This window comes from Palaemon carinicauda, chromosome 1 (genome assembly GCF_036898095.1).
Source record: "Palaemon carinicauda isolate YSFRI2023 chromosome 1, ASM3689809v2, whole genome shotgun sequence".
Lineage (NCBI taxonomy): Eukaryota > Metazoa > Arthropoda > Malacostraca > Decapoda > Palaemonidae > Palaemon > Palaemon carinicauda.
Window position 1 is genome coordinate 245,766,475 of NC_090725.1, and position 20,239 is coordinate 245,786,713.

The 20,239-nt window shown below is 52.6% G+C and overlaps 1 protein-coding gene across 1 annotated transcript in view; it reads right to left on the minus strand.

Annotated features, from left to right (window-relative positions):
- Positions 1-20,239, minus strand: part of LOC137638698 (CCR4-NOT transcription complex subunit 11-like) — a 104,161-nt gene that overhangs the window by 33,448 nt on the left and 50,474 nt on the right. The window contains exon 2 of the mRNA XM_068371022.1: positions 17,826-17,917. Within this exon, the coding sequence (XP_068227123.1) occupies positions 17,826-17,917 (92 nt within the window). The remainder of the gene's footprint in view (positions 1-17,825; positions 17,918-20,239) is intronic.

Genomic DNA, 20,239 nt, shown 5'->3' on the forward strand with positions numbered 1-20,239 from the left:
AGAGCCACGCTGGCCTTTGGGGGCTTCTGAGTTCCATAAACCTGGTCCAGGACCGTGTCCTTGCCTTCACGTGGGGCGATCACAGGGTCCATGAACCCGTTGAGCTGTCTCATCAGGCCCAAGACCTGCCAGAAGGCATAATCAGACTCCTGCTGCTCTCCTCCCTGCAGACTGGCAGCTAAGTCTCCTGTCCCCGGAAGCTCTTCCTGGGGAGACGCGTGGACGTTCTCTATGTGCGGCTGGTTCCTGACGAATTCGTGAAGAAGACTTCGGAATCATCTTGGAGTCCTTGGGTTCCCTCCTGGGCGGGATACACGACTCCAGCAAAGAGGTCTGGTAGGCATCTTCCACGCGAGACGATTCTCATCCACGAGGAGATGACTCCCCCCTTGGTGCCGCGGGGAAGACCGCTGCCTCGCTAGACTCTCCTGAGGACGGAAAGGCCTCGTCCTCGGGAGAAGGAGAAAACGACTGCAAAGGGGACGGAGCCTTCTTGACGGACCTCTTAGGAACCAACTTCTCCCTGAGAGAAGACACCACGAAGTCCACTCCTCTCCTTCTCTTCAGCAGGGGCGAGGCCATCATTGGCTTGTGTCCTAGATCGGCGAGTGCCGGCTTCATAGCCTTTACTAACGCCCGCATCAGAGGACCAAACCAAGACTGCCGAGACACGGAAACAGAGTCCGAAATTCCCGCTGGAGGGAAGGGGATCGGGCGATCCTTCAGAGTGGACACCACTGGACCTGTCTGCAAAAAAGAAGGGGAAGAAAGTTGTCTTGACCTCTCCGATGGTCCTTCCTTGTCCTGTAAAAGAGACCTGCGCTTAGGCGGAGGAGATCCTGACTGCGACCTGGCGACACGTGTCCCTGTTGCTGCCGCGAGCTGCGTAGGAGAGCGCTTGCGCGCAGGCGATGGATCACGCGGGCGGTCTGGAGATCGCCGGTGCTCAGGGGATCGCTGACGTACTGGAGACCGTTGACGCGCAGGAGATCGCTAACAAGCAGGAGAACGTTGACGCGTCGGAGATCGCTGGCGTGCTGGGGATCGCTGGCGAGCAGGAAGACGACGCGTGGAAGCCTGTGCAGGAGCTGTCGGCGCGACGCACAAAGGCGAACGCTCACGAACGGGCTCAGGAATAGGAGGCGCATGGGCGTACAGGAACTCTGGATGTACGCGTAGGAGACCGTGCGCGCTGCTAAGCTCTAGCAGGATCGCGAGGGAGAGGAGAAGTAGAGTCCTTGCCCATGACCCGAACCGGAGTTCTAGGGCGCGTGGGCGCGTGTCAGGAACTGGATGCGCAGGTGCGCGCTGACGGGCAGGAGATCTAGTGCGCTCAGGAGACCGTTGGCGCGCTGGGCGCGCAGCAGGAACAGGAGGATGTTCGTTCTCCACAGGAGAGCGCTGGCGAGCAGTGGGGCGTTGATCATCAGGAGAGCGCTGGCGAACAGGAGAGCGCTGGCGATCAGGAGAACGCTGACGAGCAGGAGAGCGCTGGTGCGCTACTACTCGCAGGAGGGCGCGCAAGGGAAGCACCCACACCGTGGGCGACATCCCTTTGCCCCGAAGGGACCGGTGCCCGTCAGCTGACGAGGTAAGAAGACTGCTGGCCATCTGCACAGGAAGCGGAAGGTCTGGAGGACGTGGGAGAACGTGAACGATCCCCGGAGACGTCTAAGGACGCGGCTGCTACAGGCTGCTCCCGGCGAGGAGAGTCCCCATCGGAGGACGGAGGTGGTGGTCTCGAAAAGGCGCCTCTTAGCACCCTTATAGGGAGACGGGAGGCCCTTGCGGCGAAGCGGACGATGAGCCTTACGGCGAAGGCGGCCACGAGGGAGGTCGTCAGGATCATCAGTCCTCCGAAGGAGTCTCAGTCAGAGCGCTCCCCCGAGGGGGAGGCTTAGCCACAGGAGAGCCCGTGGGACCCCCTTCCCCCTTCGAAGGATGTACGGAAGGGGGAGGAGAGCCTTCAGCAACGTCATCAACATCAGGAGCCGCAGAGGTTTGACCAGACCCGTCGGAAGCCTCTGCCACCACGACGTCGACGATAGACAGAGGGTCTACCTCTGCTATCACCGGCGACTGCTTAACAGCGGCCCCCAACTGAATAAGGTCAAACAGGGCTTCCTTGGAGGGCAGGCCCTTAAGCCCCAAGGAAGCCCAAAGCTGAAAAAGATCATCATTAGACACAGGATCAACATTATCAAAATCCTCCCCCGGAGGAGGAGGGGGAGCTATGGGAGGCGACGCCCTCTCCCACACCCCAAGGTCGGGAAACAGAACTGGGGCCCGCGCTCCCACTTGGCGGCCTCTCACTAGGAGCCGGACGAGGGGGAGCTTCGGAGGAGGTTTGGGCGGCGGAAGAAGAGTCCCGAGAGCCTTCCTCCTTCAAGGCAACCCCAGAAGGAGAACAGTCTCTTTTGGACTTCTTCTTACGCCGGCGGGCAAACCTCTCCCACTGGGAGGCAGACCACTCCCTACACTCACTACTGTACATGTATTTCCCTATCACACTGTCGGCCTCGACACTGCGGGCAAAGGGTGTGAGGATCGGTATCCACCGCAGACATGAAGGTACCGCAAGGGCGACCGGCGATCCCAGGGCACTTGCGCATGATGAACACCAAGGGCGAGGCCAACTTCAAACACACAGCTGAGGAAAAGCAGAGAAAAGATTAAGGCCGTCAATAACGAGAACGATAGACAGACACGTCTGCACATCGTCCAAGCCAAAAGTGAAGTGAAGCAAATCACCGGTGTGTGAGTGTGTGTGTGGGGGGGGAGGGGGTTGCAAGCTACCCCTTCCCCTACCCCCCGCTAACTAGCGCGGGGGTAGTTAACCCTCGTTAAAATCTATTGGCTCGTCAATTTCAGCTACGCCGAAAGTAAACCCAATGTAAATAGCATGGTTTGTATTTCGGTTATGGAACAACTGCACTTTTTATACTCTTTCACATAAGACCATAATTAGACCTGCCCGCTGCGAGAGATATTACTCTTCCGCCAAGGGCTTGAATGAGAATGCAATAGGTTATTTGATTAATATTAGAAATCCCAATATCGAAAACAAAAATAAATAACGATACAAAGTAATTTGTGAGACTGTATCGATTGTCATGAGAACTACGTAGCGTAACTTTAGCTGTATGCTAGTTTTATTTAATCTTTGAAAATAGATCGATGATTATCTAAAGAAAGTATACTAATAGGACAAATATTTTCTTAAAAAATAATATATTCCTTTTATATTATGAAAACTTAAATACTTTTGGTTTGTAAGTATAATTTACTTTTCATTCTCTGCATAGAAAAAAGAAAAGAATATGCAAGTCATACTGCGTAGAACTACGTAGTTTACGTCATATGATTGTGACATCATAGTGTTGGCGGAGTGTTTACCTTCCGCCATCATGTTTAAAAGAGAAATTTCGATAGTTTTACAGTAGGTGGAAAAAACTTCTAAACCTCCCCCTTTTAAGCTACGAACATAGTGATCAAATTCCAACCAATAACTCTCAGTTAAAATAAAAACAAACGAGCGAAAGCCAACAGTATAATTGTACAACAACAAGATAACAGCAATTATACAGGTTACAGCGAGTGAAAAATCCAATGATGTTGCCGGCGTGAGCGGCAGAGAAGATCTGAGGAATGACTGGAATGGTTCCAGGTACCTTTACTAGAGGGCGCACAGGTGGTACACCTGGCTACATTATCGGTGATTGCCGCGAGTTTTGAAATTTCTACCGGGACGTCAGGGACTAAAGCAATATTTATATAACCACCGGGTAAGTCTGATGTTTAAAATTCTATTTTTCCTAACGATACAAACCTGTAGCTATTTATATAGATTGGCCCACCAGCACATATCCCCCCTAGAAGTCCTACCTCCAAGCAAAATGTGATTACTCAGCTCAGGTGTGCGAGTGACCGGGGTGAAAAAACTAACACCGCCCCCCCCCCCCCCCCCCATAACTACCGGGTAGAAGTTCAACCCTCACTCAAAGTCTTATGGCTCGCCTTTCAGCTCGCTGAAAATAATATCCCCTTTAAACAACTACAGGTTTATATCATTAGGGAAAATCACAAATTTTAAGTAATTTGTATTTTTCCTAACAGTACTTACCTCGAACTACTTTCTTAGGAGTATCTTGGATTCTCCTCCCAACGACCAGATTTTTGGGTAGTTTCCCCTATCTCCATTTTCTCTAGTGGGTGCCTCCGTGGCGGATGGATACTCGCCTTGAGGCAACCCGGGTCAGTGTGTGAGAGCATGGACTTAGGTCTCGATCGTCAGTAAGCTTTTGGTAACTATACATTCGAACTCCTGTAAGACACTCGGGGCAGGCTGGGCGGGCCATAACCCGAAAGTAGTTCGAGGTAAGAACTGTTAGGAAAAATACAAATTACTTAAAACTTATGATTTGTTCCAACACGGAGTACTTACCTCGAACTACTTTCTTAGGAGACATACCTTAATAGGAGGGATTGCTCTTACAGGCTGAGAGACCTGAATTGAAACTATCTGATAGAACATAGATAGGAGGCTAGGTTCTGACTGACCACAAAAACGGGATAGGAGACTCGGGGAGAACTATGCAAAAAAACCTGTAACTCACCTCTTTATAATCTTCATCCGAGCATGGGCGTCTCCAATAATCAACTCTCACATGGCCAAAGGATAAGGAAAAAGGGAACAGAGGAAGCAGGAAAGGGGGTAGTAAGGAGGAACTTGTGTCACTTGGAATTACAGTACTTCCTACGAGCTTCCCCGGGGCTTCGACCTTAAACCTGTTGGAGCGCGGAAATGACGGGTCCGATGGAGAAGAAATCTAGGGACTTCCTAGTACAGTCTTTCAGGTAATGGGTGGTAAACGTAGACTGCCTGGCCCAAGTACCTGCTTTCAGGATCTGGCCCACTACCATGCTCTTGTCGAAGGCCAAGGAGGTACTGAGACCCCTAATGTCATGTGGTCGAGGTTTACCTGGTAACGTGGAGCCATCGCTGTCATAAGCCCTCTTTATGACCTGTCTGAGCCAGAAGGAGATGGTGTTCCTGAACACCGCTTTCTTAAATGGGCCTGTGGAGACAAAAGACTCTTGATCCCCGGGCGAAGTCTGGCTGTCCTTTCCAAGTACTTTCTGACCAACCTGACTGGGCACAACAACAAGTCTTCGGGATTGTCCGAACGTGGGATGGCTGTGACCGAAAAGCCTTCAAACTTGGGATCCCAGAAGGCTGGATTTTGGGTCTTGGCTACAAAATCTGGGAGGAACTTATAACACAGGTCTTTCCAACCCTTCGAGTGTGAGACCTCGTACGACAGCCCGTGCAGCTCGCTGATTCGTCTGGCGGAAGCTAGGGCTAGGAGGAAGACCGTCTTAAGGGTAAGATCCTTATCGAGAATGTTCCTGAGCAGTTCAAAGGGTGGCCTGGTAAGGAACTTGAGGACCCTGGCTACGTCCCATTGCGGTACTCTAGAGGAGAGGGGGGAGCATGACTGTTCGAAACTCTTTATGAGCATCGAGATCTGCCGGGAAGCTCTGAGATCAAGTCCTTTGAGGAGGAAGACTTGGCCCAGAGCGGCTCGAACCCCCTTAATCGCCGGGATGGATATTCCTAGGTCGTCCCTCAGGCGAACAAGGAAGTCTGCTATTTCGTGAATAGACACATCCAGCGGCCTCAGATTCTGGGCGGTGCACCACTTTACAAACGTAGCCCATTTAGCCTGGTAAACTACGACTGATGACTTCCTAAGATAACCTGTCATCCTCACGGTGGTTCTGGATGAGTAGCCTTCCTTCCTCAACAAACGCTCGATAACCTCCACGCGTGAAGCCGGAGGGACCGAGGGTTTTCATGGAACTTTGTGAAGTGGGGCTGACGGAGAAGGTCTTCCGTCTGGCAGCGGCCACGGTGGGAGGATTGCTAACTCCTTCAGGTCTGCGAACCATTCTCTCTCCGGCCACCAGGGCGCTACCAAAGTCATCCGTAGGTTCTTTGACTGCCTGACCCTGTTAAGGACCTGCCTTAGCGTTCCGAAGGGGGGGAAGGCGTATGCGTCGAGACTGTCCCATTGGTGCTGAAAGGCGTCCTCGAACGCTGCTGTAGGATCCGAGACTGGAGAGCAGAAAACTGGGAGCTGGGTGTTGATCCTTGTGGCGAACAGATCTATCACTGGGGACCCCCTTTTTCCTAGGAGTTTCCGGGCTACCTCCGGGTGCAGGGACCATTCCGAGCCTACCACTTGACCTACCCTGCTGAGGCCGTCTGCCAAGACGTTCTTTTTCCCCGGAATGAACCTGGCCGTCAGCTCAATGTGCTCTTTCTCGGTCCACTCCAGGATCTCTGCCGTGAGGTCGCACAGTCCCCTTGACCTAAGGCCGCCTTGATTCTTCACATAGACTACTATGGTGGCGTTGTCGCACATGAGGGCCGCAGTGTTTCCTCGGAGACGATGAGCGAACCTCATGCAAGCTCTTTGGACTGCTAACAACTCAAGGACTTTTATGTGTAAGGTCTTCTCCTCCTGGGACCACTTGCCTTTTGCCGTTTCTTCCTGGAGATGAGCTCCCCACCCTTCTTTTGATGCATCTGTGAAGAGCAACATCTCCGGAAGGGTGGTCGCAAAAGGCATGCCCTTTTGAGTGTTAACCCTGCTGGACCACCACTTCAAAATCTCTTTTATCTCCTCCGACACGCTGATCACTCTGTGCGGAATCTCCCCCGGGGACCAGAGTTCCTTTAGGTTCCACTGAACCTCTCTCAGCTTGAATCTTCCCCGGGGGACCAACTTCTCCAGTGATACTAGGTGGCCTATCGGCCTCTGCCAATCCTTTGCTCTCCTGGGAATGCCTATTAGGAAGGGGAGAAGGACTTGGTCCAACTTCTCGAGCCTCTCCTCGGAGGGGAATGCTTTCCCCAACCTTGAGTCTAGGACCATCCCCAGATAAGTCATTCTGTTGGAGGGGACTAACTGTGATTCCCAAGTCCCTGCAAAACTGCAACAACTCCACGCCTTGATCCTTCAAAACTGCCTCTGAGGCTGAAAGAAGCAACCAGTCGTCCAAGTAGCGGATTAGCCGGATGCCCTTCTTGTGAGCCCAGGCTGACACTGTGGCGAACACCCTTGTGAACACCTGAGGAGCCGATGACAGGCCGAAGCAAAGGGTCTTGAACTGTAGAGACTGGGATCCCCACTTTACTCTGAGGAACTTCCTGCTGGAGGGGTGGACAGGGATCTGAAAATATGCGTCCTTGAGGTCCAGGGACATCATGAAGTCCCCTTCCCTCAAGGCTGCTAGCACTGACTTCGGGGTGTCCATTTTGAAGTCCGTCTTGCTGATAAACTTGTTGAGGGCCGAGAGGTCGATGAACCGGTCTCCACCCACCTGTTGCTTTCTCCACAAGGAAGAGCCTGCTGTAGAATCCTGGGGATGGGTCCTCCACTAGTTCCAGGGCTCCCTTGTTCAGCATGGCTGACACCTCTTCTTCTAAGGCTGCTTTATTTTAGGGGTCCTTGGGTGCCAGCCATTCCGCTCGATGATCGGGGATCCAAGGGGGCGGATCCGCCAGGAAGGGTACCCTGTATCCCTCCTTCAGGACTGCAACGGACCATGGGTCCACCGCGTTGTCCCGCCATGCTTGCCAAAAGTGTTTGAGGCATCCCCCTACCTGAGGCTTCGGCAGGAAAGGGGGCCTCTCTTCCTACCTCCTTCTGGAGGCGCGGCTCGAACGGCCTCTCCTAGAGCTGGACTTAGGCCTAAAGGAGGCCTGAAGGGTAGAGCTTCCCCTACAGAGGGGTTGAGACGACTGCTGCCAGGCTGACGAAGGGGAGTCTCTCCTAGGCTGGGACGTCGATGGGTGGGACCCTTCCGGTATCACTCGTCTGTGTGCGGGTCATCTTGCGGCTGAGAGTCTGGGGTACGCCGTTTCCTTTAGTTTCCAGACTCTCTCCATGGATTCCTCTACCTCTTTCAGGGAGAAGATGGACTCGCCCCACACTGGCGAGTTCCTCAGACACTTGGCCTCTCGCTCGGGGAGCTTCCGGGACAGCTTATTGAGGATAGTGTCCCTCCTCCGAAGGAGGAGGGACTGGAAAGTGAGGAACTTCATTGCCTTTCCCCCTGAGTGTATGAGTTCCTGGAGAAGAGCCTGGTTCTCTGGAATTGCTAGATCATGAGACAGCTGGAAACTCACCAGCGTACAGGCCCACCAGTCGAGCCATGAAGTCACGTTCACAATGTCTTGGGCCGTGTCCTCCATCATGGAGGCCTCAGCCGGGGAGAAGTACACTGGGGCTGAGACGGTCCTATCCTCGGTGTTGCCTTGGCTAAGGGAGGCCAATGCTGCCTCTACCGAACGGGCCCTGGGCCCTGAGTGCTGACCGTCAGGGACGTAGAAACATTTCTGGGTCCTCAAGCCCGGCGGTAACTTGAAAGATCCCTGGCCTCTGAGGGAGTTTACCTGGCCCGTGACGTGTCTGTTGACATGCTCCCAACCGAGTTTGACGTCGGGAGCTAAGGGGATTGTCAAGGAAGGTTTCTGCTGGACGGGGTTATCTACCATCCTCTCCAACCCCGAGAGCCAAGCTTGCTCCGTCGACGGTTTGGGCTCGTCCAGGCGATGGTGACTCCTCATGAGAGCCAGAACTTTCCGGTACGAAGATACCTCATCCGACGTACAGTCCCCGACCTCAATCAAGCCATCGACCACCTGGTCCTCTGCACCGTGTCCTTCTGACAGGCCGGGTGGGTCCATGTGAGAGGTTACGTCCTCCTCTTCCTGGCGAAACGATGGGGCAGGTGCCTCCGCCGCGGGTTCAGCCGCCGGGACGGAGGTAGCCGTCATGGGTCTACCTCCGCTCGGGGAGAGCAGCGGGGTACGCTGTACCACCGGGTATCCAGGGCGCTTTATGTGAGCAGCCGTGGTACCGGGTCCGCAAGATGAGCTGCTGGGCCGGCACAGCGGCTCTCTCCGCTGGGCGGATGGAGCCGGTGACTTGGCGGGCAGCGGGAAGGCAAAGCCGACCTGAGACGAGAGCTTGGACCAGTGTGCGGGACGTGCGGTCGACAAGCGTGGCAGGGGCCTAGGGACGGTTCCAGCGGCCAAGGAGGCAGACACTGGAGGCAGGTGTCCTGATCGACCCGCTACGGGGGAAAGCTGCCTGAGCCCACCTGTCCCTGGATGGGCACCTGCGTTTGTTCTTCTTCCTCGATGACTTTGCCTTCTTCCTGGAACGGCCTGAGCGAGAACGAGACTAGTTTTCCGGGACCTCTTCCGTTCTCCCCTCCTGGGAGTCGTCGTCCTCCGAGGATGATGAATCGTACGACGACAAAGAGGAGCTGGAGGAGTCCTCTGTTACTGATGCTGGGTCCTGGTGTTGTCCTATCAGCGTGAGGGGCTACATAAAATCAGGCGGGAGCGTCGATGATGGCGCCGGGGGAGTCTTTCTAGATGCGAACCAGCCTTCGAACTCCTCTTCTTGATGCATCGGCGACCTGAAGGGCGTCCTTGGAGCCATCCAGACGATGGAGTCGGGGTCCGACGAACCTGTCGGCCGCCTCTCTTTATCTGCGTCTCCCCCGGGCGCTGCGGTGCCTGTAACACTTCACCACGGGGTGGGAGAAGGGGCCCACGTCAGGCTGGGAGGAGCGTATGTTTTTCCTGTTTTATGTCAGCTACCCCTCAAAATTGGGGGAAGTGCTTTGGAATATAGATAGATAGATAGAATTAGCGGAGGCTTGTAATGTAACACCCAGATAGCCTGAGGATTACTGTATACCCAGAAGCTTTAGCAATTGGCAAAACTTAATGAGATGAAGAATGCTCAACAGTCTCTCCAGCACTGGAAAAGACTTAGATTTCCTATGCCTCAAAGAATACTGTACTGGTCATCGATATACACTTGACTTATAGGGATTATTGCAAAAAGACTTGTCCCTACAAATTCCTGCTAAATATCATCCTTCCAAACTCAAAAGTATGAGAAAAGGATCACACAGCCTTGGATAAGATGGAAAAGTATATCTAAACTCATTATGGCCAAAGGCAAAAGTGAAGACTCAGACAGGAGAGTTGGTGGACCTACTTGCTCACCCCCATTACTTGTATCTAACTTCCTTGTTAGACATTCCTTATATTAAAAGAAGAAAGGTTTGTATATACGTAGAAACAACTCTTGATATGACAAATTCGTAGATAATTTTATTTTTCCTAACTGTACAAACCTTAGCTATTTAATAGGGGTATTACTTTCGGCGTAGCTGAAATGACGAGCCATTAGAATTTTAACGAGGGTTTACTACCCACACCGCTAGTTAGCAGGGGTAGGGGAGGGTAGCTTGCTAACACCCCCCCCCCCCCTCACACACACCTGTGCTTGAGCTCACTTTGCTTAGAGGTAGGACTTCAAGGGGGATAGGGCTGGCGGGCAAGTGTGATTAAATAGCTAAGGTTTGTATAGTTAGGAAAAATACAAATTATCTACGAATTTGTCATTTGTTCCGTAACTGACATACAAACCATGCTATTTAATAGGGGTAACTCACCCATTAGGAAGGGTGAACGTCCCAGCCAGTACTGGCTTTTTGGCTTTGCCCGGGGCTCGTTATTTGAGTGTGTCAGCACTCAAAAATAAGGAGTCCCTGCACCTCGCTAGAACCTTGCTACGCAAGGACTGCAGCCTACGCAAGCTGTGTGTGAAGGTATAATGAAGTGTGACTCGTCCTAGGAAGTTGACCTGAAGTTCTTTAGATGGAAACTTTAGGCTAGCACTCTCCCAATACCACCTCGTCAGGGTATGGGGACGTGACAGTATTAGCTTAATACTAGGAACACAAGGCAACATGGTTTACCTGCAGTGGTTTGAGGTCAGCTATGCAGAGAACCCAGGATGCTGCTTCCCCCATGAGAGGGGAAGATGAAGAAAAGAATAAGGGCCAGACAAACATTTTCATTCATGCAGACTAAAACTGGGTAACAATGCCCCAAAATTTCTGCTACTTTTCCAATAAGGAGCTTGAGGTTTTAAACCAGCTGTTGTGCAGCCACCAGAGGGCCAATAGAGAACGTATCGAGCCTCCTGTGGTCACGTCTTGGAGGTAGTGGGCTGTGAAGGTCGTCTGACGCTTCCACACCCCAGCTTGAAGAACCTGCGTCACTGAGAAATTCTTTTTGAAGGCCAGAGATATAGCTACGCCCCTGACATCATATGCTCTAGGGCGACATGACGGAGGAGGGTCTGGATTCAGGGACAGATGAATCACCCTGCAAATCCATGCCGAGATGGTGTTCTTGGTGACCCTCCTCTTAGTCCTCCCTGTGCTAACAAATAACGCTGGCCCCTGAGGACGGACTGCAGCCGTTCTTTTGAGATATAGACTCAAACTCCTTACTGGGCATAGTAGGAGATGGTCTGGGTCATCTGTTACAGAACGGACACTCGAAATCTGGAAGGAGTCGAACCGAGGATCTGCTACTCTCGGATTCTGAGTCTTGGCAATAAACTCAGGGAGGAATCTGAACGTTACCTCCCCCTATCCCCTTGAATGGGCGATGTCATCCGAGAGACCATGAAGTTCACTAACACGCTTGGCCGAAGCCAAAGCTAGTAGGAACACCGTCTTCCAAGTTAGGTGGCGATCTGAAGCCTGGCGTAATGGTTCGAAGGGAGGTCTCTTTTAAGAGACCTGAGAACTCGAACCACGTTCCATGGAGGAGGTCTCACTTCCGACTGAGGGCAGGTAAGTTCATAACTTCGTATGAGTAGGGAAAGTTCCAGCGAAGAAGAAATGTCCATTCCTTTGAGCCTGAAGGCTAGACTTAAGGCTGAGCGATAGCCTTTCACCGCTGAGATTGAAAGGAGCATTTCTTCCCGCAAATACACGAGGAACTCAGCTATTGTTGGAATAGTGGCATCGAGTGGAGAGATACCCCTTCCACGACATCAACCACAGAAGACTTTCCACTTTGCCTGGTAGACCGCTGCGGATGACATTCGCAGATGTCCAGACATCCTAATCGCAACTTGTTGCGAAAATCCTCTCTCAGCGAGGAGATGCTGGATAGTCTCCAGGCGTGAAGTTGTAGCGAAGCTACGGCTTTGTGGAAGGTGTTGGCATGTGGTTGTCTGAGTAGATAGTGTTGTGGAGGGAGTTCTCTCAGTAGTTCCGTTAGGAGTTGCAGAAGGTCCGGAAACCATTCCGCGTGATGCCATAGCAGAGCTATGAGGTCATTGAAAGATTGACCGATATTCTGGACTTGTTGAGCACCCTCCTCATCAGACAGAACGGGGGAAAGGCGTAAACGTTGATGTTGTCCCACCGTTGTTGGAAGGCATCTTGCAAGAGCGCCTTGGGATCCGGGACTGGGGAGCAGTACAGCGAAGCTTGAAGTTCAGAGCTGTTGCGAACAGATCCACAGTCGGGGAACCCCACAAAGTCAGGACTTTGTTGGCTACTAGATGATCCAAAGACAACTCGGTACTCACTATCTGAGACGCTCTGTTCAGATTGTCGGCGAGCACATTCCTCTTGCCTGGAATAAAACGTGCCGATAGCGGAATTGAGTGGACTTCGGTCCATCTCAGTATCTCTACTGCTTCGAAAAGGTACCTCCTTGTTTGTTGATGTAAGCCACTACTGCGGTGTTGTCGCTCATCACCACCACAGAGTGACCCGCCAGGTACTGTTGGAACTGTTGAAGGGCCAAAAAGACGGCCTTCATCTCTAGAAGATTTATATGGAGGCACTTTTCTGATTCTGACCACAGGCCTGAGGTCCTGTGGTGCAGTACGTGGGTCCCCACCTTTTCTTTGAGGCGTCCGAAAACTGCATCAAATCCGGGGGGAGGACGAGAAGATCCACTCCCCTTCGTAGGTTCTTGTCTGTCACCCACCACTGGAGGTCCATCCGTTCCGCAGGTCCCATAGGGATCATGATGTCCGGGGAATCGTAGCCTTGATTCCACTGGGACTTGAGTCGCCACTGGAGGGATCTCATCCTGAGGCGACCGTTGGGAACTAGACGAGCCAATGATGAGAGGCGACCGAGGAGACATAACCACGATTGGGCTGGAAGTTCTTCTCGTCTGAGAAAAGGGCTTGCGACCTTCCTCAGCCTTGCTATCCTGTCGTCTGATGGGAAGGCTTTGTGGAGATTGGTGTCTATAATCATGCCCAGGTATACCAGTCTTTGAGTGGGAAGCAGAGAGGATTTCCCGAGATTTACCATGATCCCCAGATCCTGGCAAAGTCCCAGAAGTTTGTCTCGGTGTTGAAGAAGGGATGACACCGAGTCTGCTAGGATCAGCCAGTCGTCCAGATAACGGAGGAGACGGATGCCGATCCTGTGTGCCCACGAAGATATTAGGGTGAACACTCTGGTGAAAACCTGTGGTGCTGTGGAGAGACCAAAACACAGCACCTTGAACTGGTACTCCTTGTTGTCTAGGCTGCATCTTAAGTACTTCCTTGAAGACGGATGGACTGGGATCTTGAAGTACGCGTCCTTCAGATCCAGTGTACACATGAAGTCTTGCGGTCTCACTGCTAGTCTGACCGTGTCTGCGGTGTCCATGCTGAACGGAGTTTGTTTGACAAACTTGTTCAGAGCCGAGAGGTCGATGACTGGTCTCCAGCCTCCAGACGCTTTCTTTACAAGGAAGAGTCGACTGAAGAAGCCTGGGGACCCGTCGAGCGCCCTTCTTCAACAGGATCTCGACCCCCTTGCTGATCCCATGGTAAGGGAGCTCAATGACACTGGATTTGTCGTCAGGGGAGGTAGAGATGTTGTGAACGGGACGCGATATCCCTGACTGATTACGGAAAATCGTCCAGGAATCGGCCCCGAGTTGCTGCCACCTGTCTGCGCAACTTTGTAGGCATCCCCCCACTGGTAGACATGCAGGGGGACTGCCAATCCTAGCGTTTACAGCCTCGGCTGCTCCCTCTAGGATTTTTACCTCCCCTGGAGGACTTTTTGCCTTTCCTGTCCTTGACAGGAAAGGGCTTAGACACCACTGTCTTCGCTGCCGTTGTCGGTTTCGTGGTCTTGGTAGGACGGGACTGCTGGGGTCCTGGAGACTTATAGGGCTTGGATGTCAAAGCCCTATGCCGGAGGGTGTCTTGGTGGGACTTCCTCCACCTCTCAGCAGCATGTTCCATGTCTTTAGGCTCAAACAGATTCGTTCCTTCCAAGGAAGAATGCCTGAGCCTGTTTATCTCGGTGCTAGGGACCTTCTGATGGAACCTCCCAGCCACCGCATCCCGACGTTTCAAGATGGTCTTCGCCCATAAGTTCGAGACTTGATGCGCCAGAAACTCGATCATGCGAGTGCCTGAGAGGAGGAACGTCTCCATAGCTTTCCTGGTACGTTCTTTGGAGAAATCCTCAGAGCGTATCAGGATACCTAAGGTCCCTAATCAGATATCCAGCCACGAAGTGGCTTGCATAGCACACTTCACAACCTTCTTCTGGTTAAGGATCTCAGTTGCCGAGAATGAGACCTGCCGGTTGGAGAGTCTCTCAAGAGGGACTCCCCTGGTAAGCTCTTCCTAAGAATGGTGAAGAGGAAGAGCTAAACAAGGCTCCTCCAAGATCTCGAAGTACCTCCTCTGCTGTACGCGAGGAGGTGGGAGAAGCTTGTTGCCGGCACTGGAGCGGTTGGAGGAGGCTAACTCAGAGAGCTGGAACGCGATCTTGTCCCTGGTACTCTTAACCCCCTGAGACCAGGGCAGAGCCGCACTGGCCTTAGAAGGTTTTTGAGTTCCAAATACTCGGTCCAAGACCGTGTCTTTGCCCTCTCGAGGGGAATCTGGGTCGACAAACCTATTGAGAGTCCTAATAAGAGTCAGAACCTGCCAAAAATGCATGTTCTGACACTTGAAGTTCTCCTCCGGATGTCGGACTTGCAGCGAAGTCTCCTGTCCCCAAAGGCTCTTCTTGGGGAGAATCCCGGACGTTCTCCGAGTGACTAGCTGGCTCCGTCCTGAATCTCGTCGAGGATTTTGGCACTGTCTTCGAGTCCTTCGACTCCTTCCTGGGAAGGATGCAGGACTCTAACAAAGACGGAGGCAAGTTCTTCGCCCCTACCCGGGAAGACTTTTCAACGCGAGGTGGGGTTTCCCTCATTGGTGCGATGGGGGAACATCTCACCTCACGTGACTTCCCTGAGGACAGGAAATCATCGTCCGACAGGGAGGGAGAAAAAGTCTGGGGGGAGGGGGAACCTGCCTCGAGGGCTTACGAGGAGATAACTTAGTTCTTGGAAAAGTCACAGCGTCCGAAACTCCTCTTTTTCTCTTCAGAGGGGTAGACGTAGCCAAGGATTTGTGGCCCAATTTAGAGAGAACAGGCTTGAAAGCTCTGATTAGTGCCCCGAACCATGGCTGTTGGCTGACAGCTGCGCTGTCAGACACTCCCTCTGAAGGGACAGGGATCGACAGATCCCTGGGAGGAGTTTCCATAGGGGGGTTCGCTTGAAAAGAAGTGTTCATGGACCTTTCTGGAAGCTTCCCCTCCACCGCCGAGCGCGCTGTTCTGCGCTTGCGGGGAGGGGAATGTGGCGATGGCGACCTTGCCGTGCGTTGTCCCACAGCCTCGCGCGCGGGAGGGTATTAGCGCTCGCGCGATGGGGAATACCCGAGGTCGCGCGCGGGAGAATGCTGATGCGCGTGCGTGTGCGCGCGCAGGCAAGTGATGGCACGTAGAAGCGCGTGCGGGAGACACAGGAAAGTGCGCAGGAGGCTGATTGTGCGCGCGTAGGCGCGCAGGATCAGGAGGTTGGACCCGTGGACGTGCGGCCGAGAGTTCGCACACCCCAGAAGATGTCGTAGGGCGTGCGCGCGCAGGAGAAATATCCCTTTCGCGCAGTCGGAACCTGTGTGCGTGGGCGCGCATCTTGCGGGCGTGCGTCAGGATGGCGGCGCATAACTGCCGGAGAGGATAGGCGTGGGTGCGCAGGGCGCGCGCGCGTATCCTCGTGGGCGCGAGCCGGTGAACGCGCGCGATTGCGCGCTGGCGAGGGATGGCGCGCTGGAGACAGCAGGCGGTGCGTTGGCGAGCGCTGGTGTGTAGGCGAAGTCCTTGACTTCCCTACAGCTCCCATATCCGAAGATCGTGGGCGCGCAGGAGAGATGGATGTACGTGGGCGCTGGCGTGCGGGAGGGCGCTGGCGTGCGGGAGAGCGCTGGCGCGTTTGGCGAGCGCTGACGCGCAGGGGGTTGCTGGCGTGCAGGAGGTTGATGGCGCGCAGTGGCGCGCTGGGACGCAGGTGAGCGCTAGCGCGCTACCTCAGGCAAAGCCTTGCGCACAGGAGACCGTTGGCGCGCATGACCATCATGGTGCGTAAGGGACGTATGCGCGCGATGGCGCATATGCCCTTGTTGCCCCGTAATAGGGATCGGTGCCTGACTAGCATGGTTAGGATTCGTTGGCGCGTAAAACGCATCAGCTGCCAGGAACGGCGACGGCAGGTCAGCAGGTCTGTCGGGTGGAAGGTCGGCGTGCCCTTTGAAAGGACGACCTTCAACCGAAAGGGATCGCGAACGATCCGCTGAGAGGTCCAGGACAATAGCAGGAACAGTCGGTGAACGCTGACGAGGCTCCTCTGTGGCGGACTGCAACGACGACGACGAACCGAAGAGGCGCCTCCTCACCGCTTTATAAAGTGAAGGAAGGCCTCCCCGGCAAAGAGGAAGGCGAGCCTTGCGACGGATGCACCCTCTGGGGGCCGTAGGATCAGGAAGCTGACCTTCTGCAGTCCTCCATAGAGGAGTCTCTGTAAGTGAACTCCCCCGAGGGAGAGAATCACCGCCAGGAGAGTCTGTTGGACTTAGTTTCTCCCTCGTAGGTTGAGCAGGAACGGGAGAAACTAAGACTTCAGCTACTGCGGGATGTGAAGAGGCAGAGGTATTAAGAGATACCGCATTGGATACCTCTGACATCACAACGTCGACAATAGACAGAAGATCAACCTCTGTCAAAGTTGGCGATTGCTTGACAGTGGCACCCAATTGGATGATATCAAGTAGAGCTTCCTTGGAGGGCGAACCCTAGAGCCCCAAGGAAGACCAAAGCTGAAACAAATTAGTTAGTGATATATCCTCCCCCGGGGGGAGAGGTGGAGCTGCCTCGCTAGGGGAGGCAACGCCATCTTTCGAACCCCGAGTTTGGCAAACAGAACCACGGTCTACGCTACCACTCGACGGTCTCTCGAAAGGGACCGATCAAGCGGGAGCTTCGGAGGAGGTTTGGGCAACGGAAGAAGAGTCCTTGCGATTTTCTCCTCTCAAAGAAAACTTCGAAGGAGAAATATCCCGCCTGGACTTCTTCTTACGTCGCCGAGAAAACCTCTCCCCATGGGAGGTAAACCACTCCCTACACTCACCACACTTATTACCACTATCACACCGTTGGCCTCTACAGTAAGGGCAAAGGGTGTGAGGGTCTGTCTCGACCGCCGACATTAATGTTCCGCAGGGGCGGTCGGGTAATCCAGGACAGGTGCGCATAATCGCAGAGGCCAACTTCACACTCAAACCTGTCAAAGAAAAGCGAAAAAGCATTAATGGCTGCCAAGAGCGAGGCGAGGATGAGAGAGGACACGTCTGTCTACCATCCGAGCCGAGAGCAAAGTGAGCTCAAGCACAGGTGTGTGTGAGGGGGGGGGGGGGTAGCAAGCTACCCTCCCCTACCCCCCCTCACTAGCGATGGGGTAGTAAACCCTCGTTAAAATTCTAATGGCTCGTCCTTTCAGCTACGCCGAAAGTAATACCCCTATTAAATAGCGTGGTTTGCATGTCAGTTACGGAACAACTATAACTTACATTTAAAATAATCTTGCTTGTTGAAGTTTTGATATATTTGTTGAACCAATTGTTCCAAACTCGCCCGTTCCACAGTTTCCTCAGATAGTATTCTGCAATGAGAGACAAACATTAATAGCCAACATTTACCATAACTAGTCCAGTACTATATAACTTTTCCAGTCTAAATTAATTAATAAATTCCATTCCAACACAGAATATTATGGAAATAGACAGAAAAATGACAAATTGAAAGTAATGTGTATTTTTCCTAAAATATACACACCTTGAGCTCTTTTTTTAATGAAAATATTTTCGGTAAAGCTGGAAGACTAGCCATAAGACTTTTAGCCAGGTACAATTACCCCGCCGCTAGTCAGCGACTGTTGGGGATAGGGGGCAGTACCGGCTACCCCGCATACGCACACACACCGGTGTTCTATCGTCTTTTTTTATTGTAGGCAGGACTTGCAGGTGGATAGGTGATGGCGTACCAAATTTATAGAGAGCTCAAGGTTTGTATCCTTAGGAAAAATACAAATTACTTTAAAATCGTCATTTTTCCAACACTGGTACAAACCCTTTCGCTCTTTATTAGGGAAGACCCACCCTAAGGTGGTGGAAGTCCTAACCAACTGACTGGTTTTTGACCCAGGGTATTCCTCTATGCTACTCACAATCTTAGAGAGGAATCACCCTGACACCTCGCTAAACCTACGTACATTGCACACTTTAGTAACCTGAGCAATCCATGTGATACTAGCAATGTGACTTGTCTAGGTAAGAATATGCGGAAGTCCTCAGACTTCTTTGACCAAATCATAGACGTTACCCAATTCTCACCTCACAACGGGGATATGAGGACATAACAAATATATGTGCATATATCAGGCTACATAAGGGAAATGGTTATACCAGTCATTCTTCTCATTCATCCCAGACTTATTTCCGGGTAATGCCTCCCTCCACCATCTGCTACTTGTCCATCACGGAACTCGAGGTCCTTATACCACTTACTGTGCAGCCACCACAGGATTGAGAACATCTCCATGTTCCAGTGGGTTACGTCTTCCAGGAAATGGGAGATGAAGGCTGATGCTTCACTACGCCCACTGGAAGAGCCTGTGCCACAGAATAGTTTTCTAGAACACTAAGGGCATGTTTAAGCCCCTAAAATGGTGAGCTCTTGGTTTCCACGGTCGCGGAGGAGAGTCCGGCTTCGAGCAGTGCTCTATGAGCACGAGATTGTATCCTTTGGTGACAAACCTCCTTTCCGCTCGGTGGTGAGCTCTTGAAGATCGTTAGAGGTAACACCTCATCGCCCCCACCGGGCATAGAGGCAGTTGATCTGGATCATCGGTTATACATATCCCGAAGACTCCCAATCCAGTAGGGCTCGAATCTGGGATCCGTTGCTGTCGGATTTTGGGTCTTGCGTCACACTCAGGGGATGAAGTCGAGTATTACCCATCACCAACCATTAGAATGGGAGATATCTATGTTGTAAGAGAGGGCGTGCCGTTCTTTAATTCTCCTGGCCGAGGCCAAGGTGAACAGGAAGGTTTTCTTAAGGTGAAGATATGATGTCTGACACAGCAGCCCTCAGAGTGCTCCCGGGAGGCGGTCTAATTTCCCGCTGAGGGCATGTACGTTCGGAACTCCGCAAGAGGATAAACAATTCCAAATGAAAGGAAAAAACTGTTTTCTGTCAAGGGAGAGACTCAAGGCTGAGTAGTCGTCTTTGACCGTCGAGACCGAGAGGAATCTCCTCCCTGAGGCCAAAGGAACTCCGCTATCACTAGAGTAGTGGCGTCGAGAGGAGTGATACCCTTCCACCACAGTACTTCCCGCTTTACCTGGTAGTCATCGGTTGATGATCTCTGGGGGTAATCGGACATCTTTTTTGCAAAGAGATGTGAAAAGCCTCTCCTCGGGAGGAGAACGCATTCTACGGCAGTTTAAGGATACCTCCCCGTGTGGTTGTCTGCGAAGATCGTGACGTGCAGGGGGTCACTCAGCATCTCTATGAGCAGATGCAGGAGGTTTGGAAACCCTTCTGCCTGGTGCCTCCTTGGAGCTAGGAGGGTCATCGACAGGCGAGATGTCCTTCCTAGTTGAGTAATCTTCTTACTAAGCCAACAAGAGGGTGACGTGGGACGTGTCAACATCAATGCTGTCACCCTGTTGTCAGAAAGCACCTAGCGAAGTACTTGTGAAAAAGTTATCAACAAGCAGAGCCTTGGAAACTTGTTGAACAGAGTCATAGCAAACAGGTCTACTGTTGGAGAAACCCACAAAGCCAGGACTCTGTTGGATACTTGAGGATCCAAAGACCACTCAGAGCCAACCATCTGAGTCACTTTACTCAGATTGACCACAAGAACATCTCTCTTGTCCAGGATGGGCATGGCTGAAAGGGTGCCCAGTTATCTTTG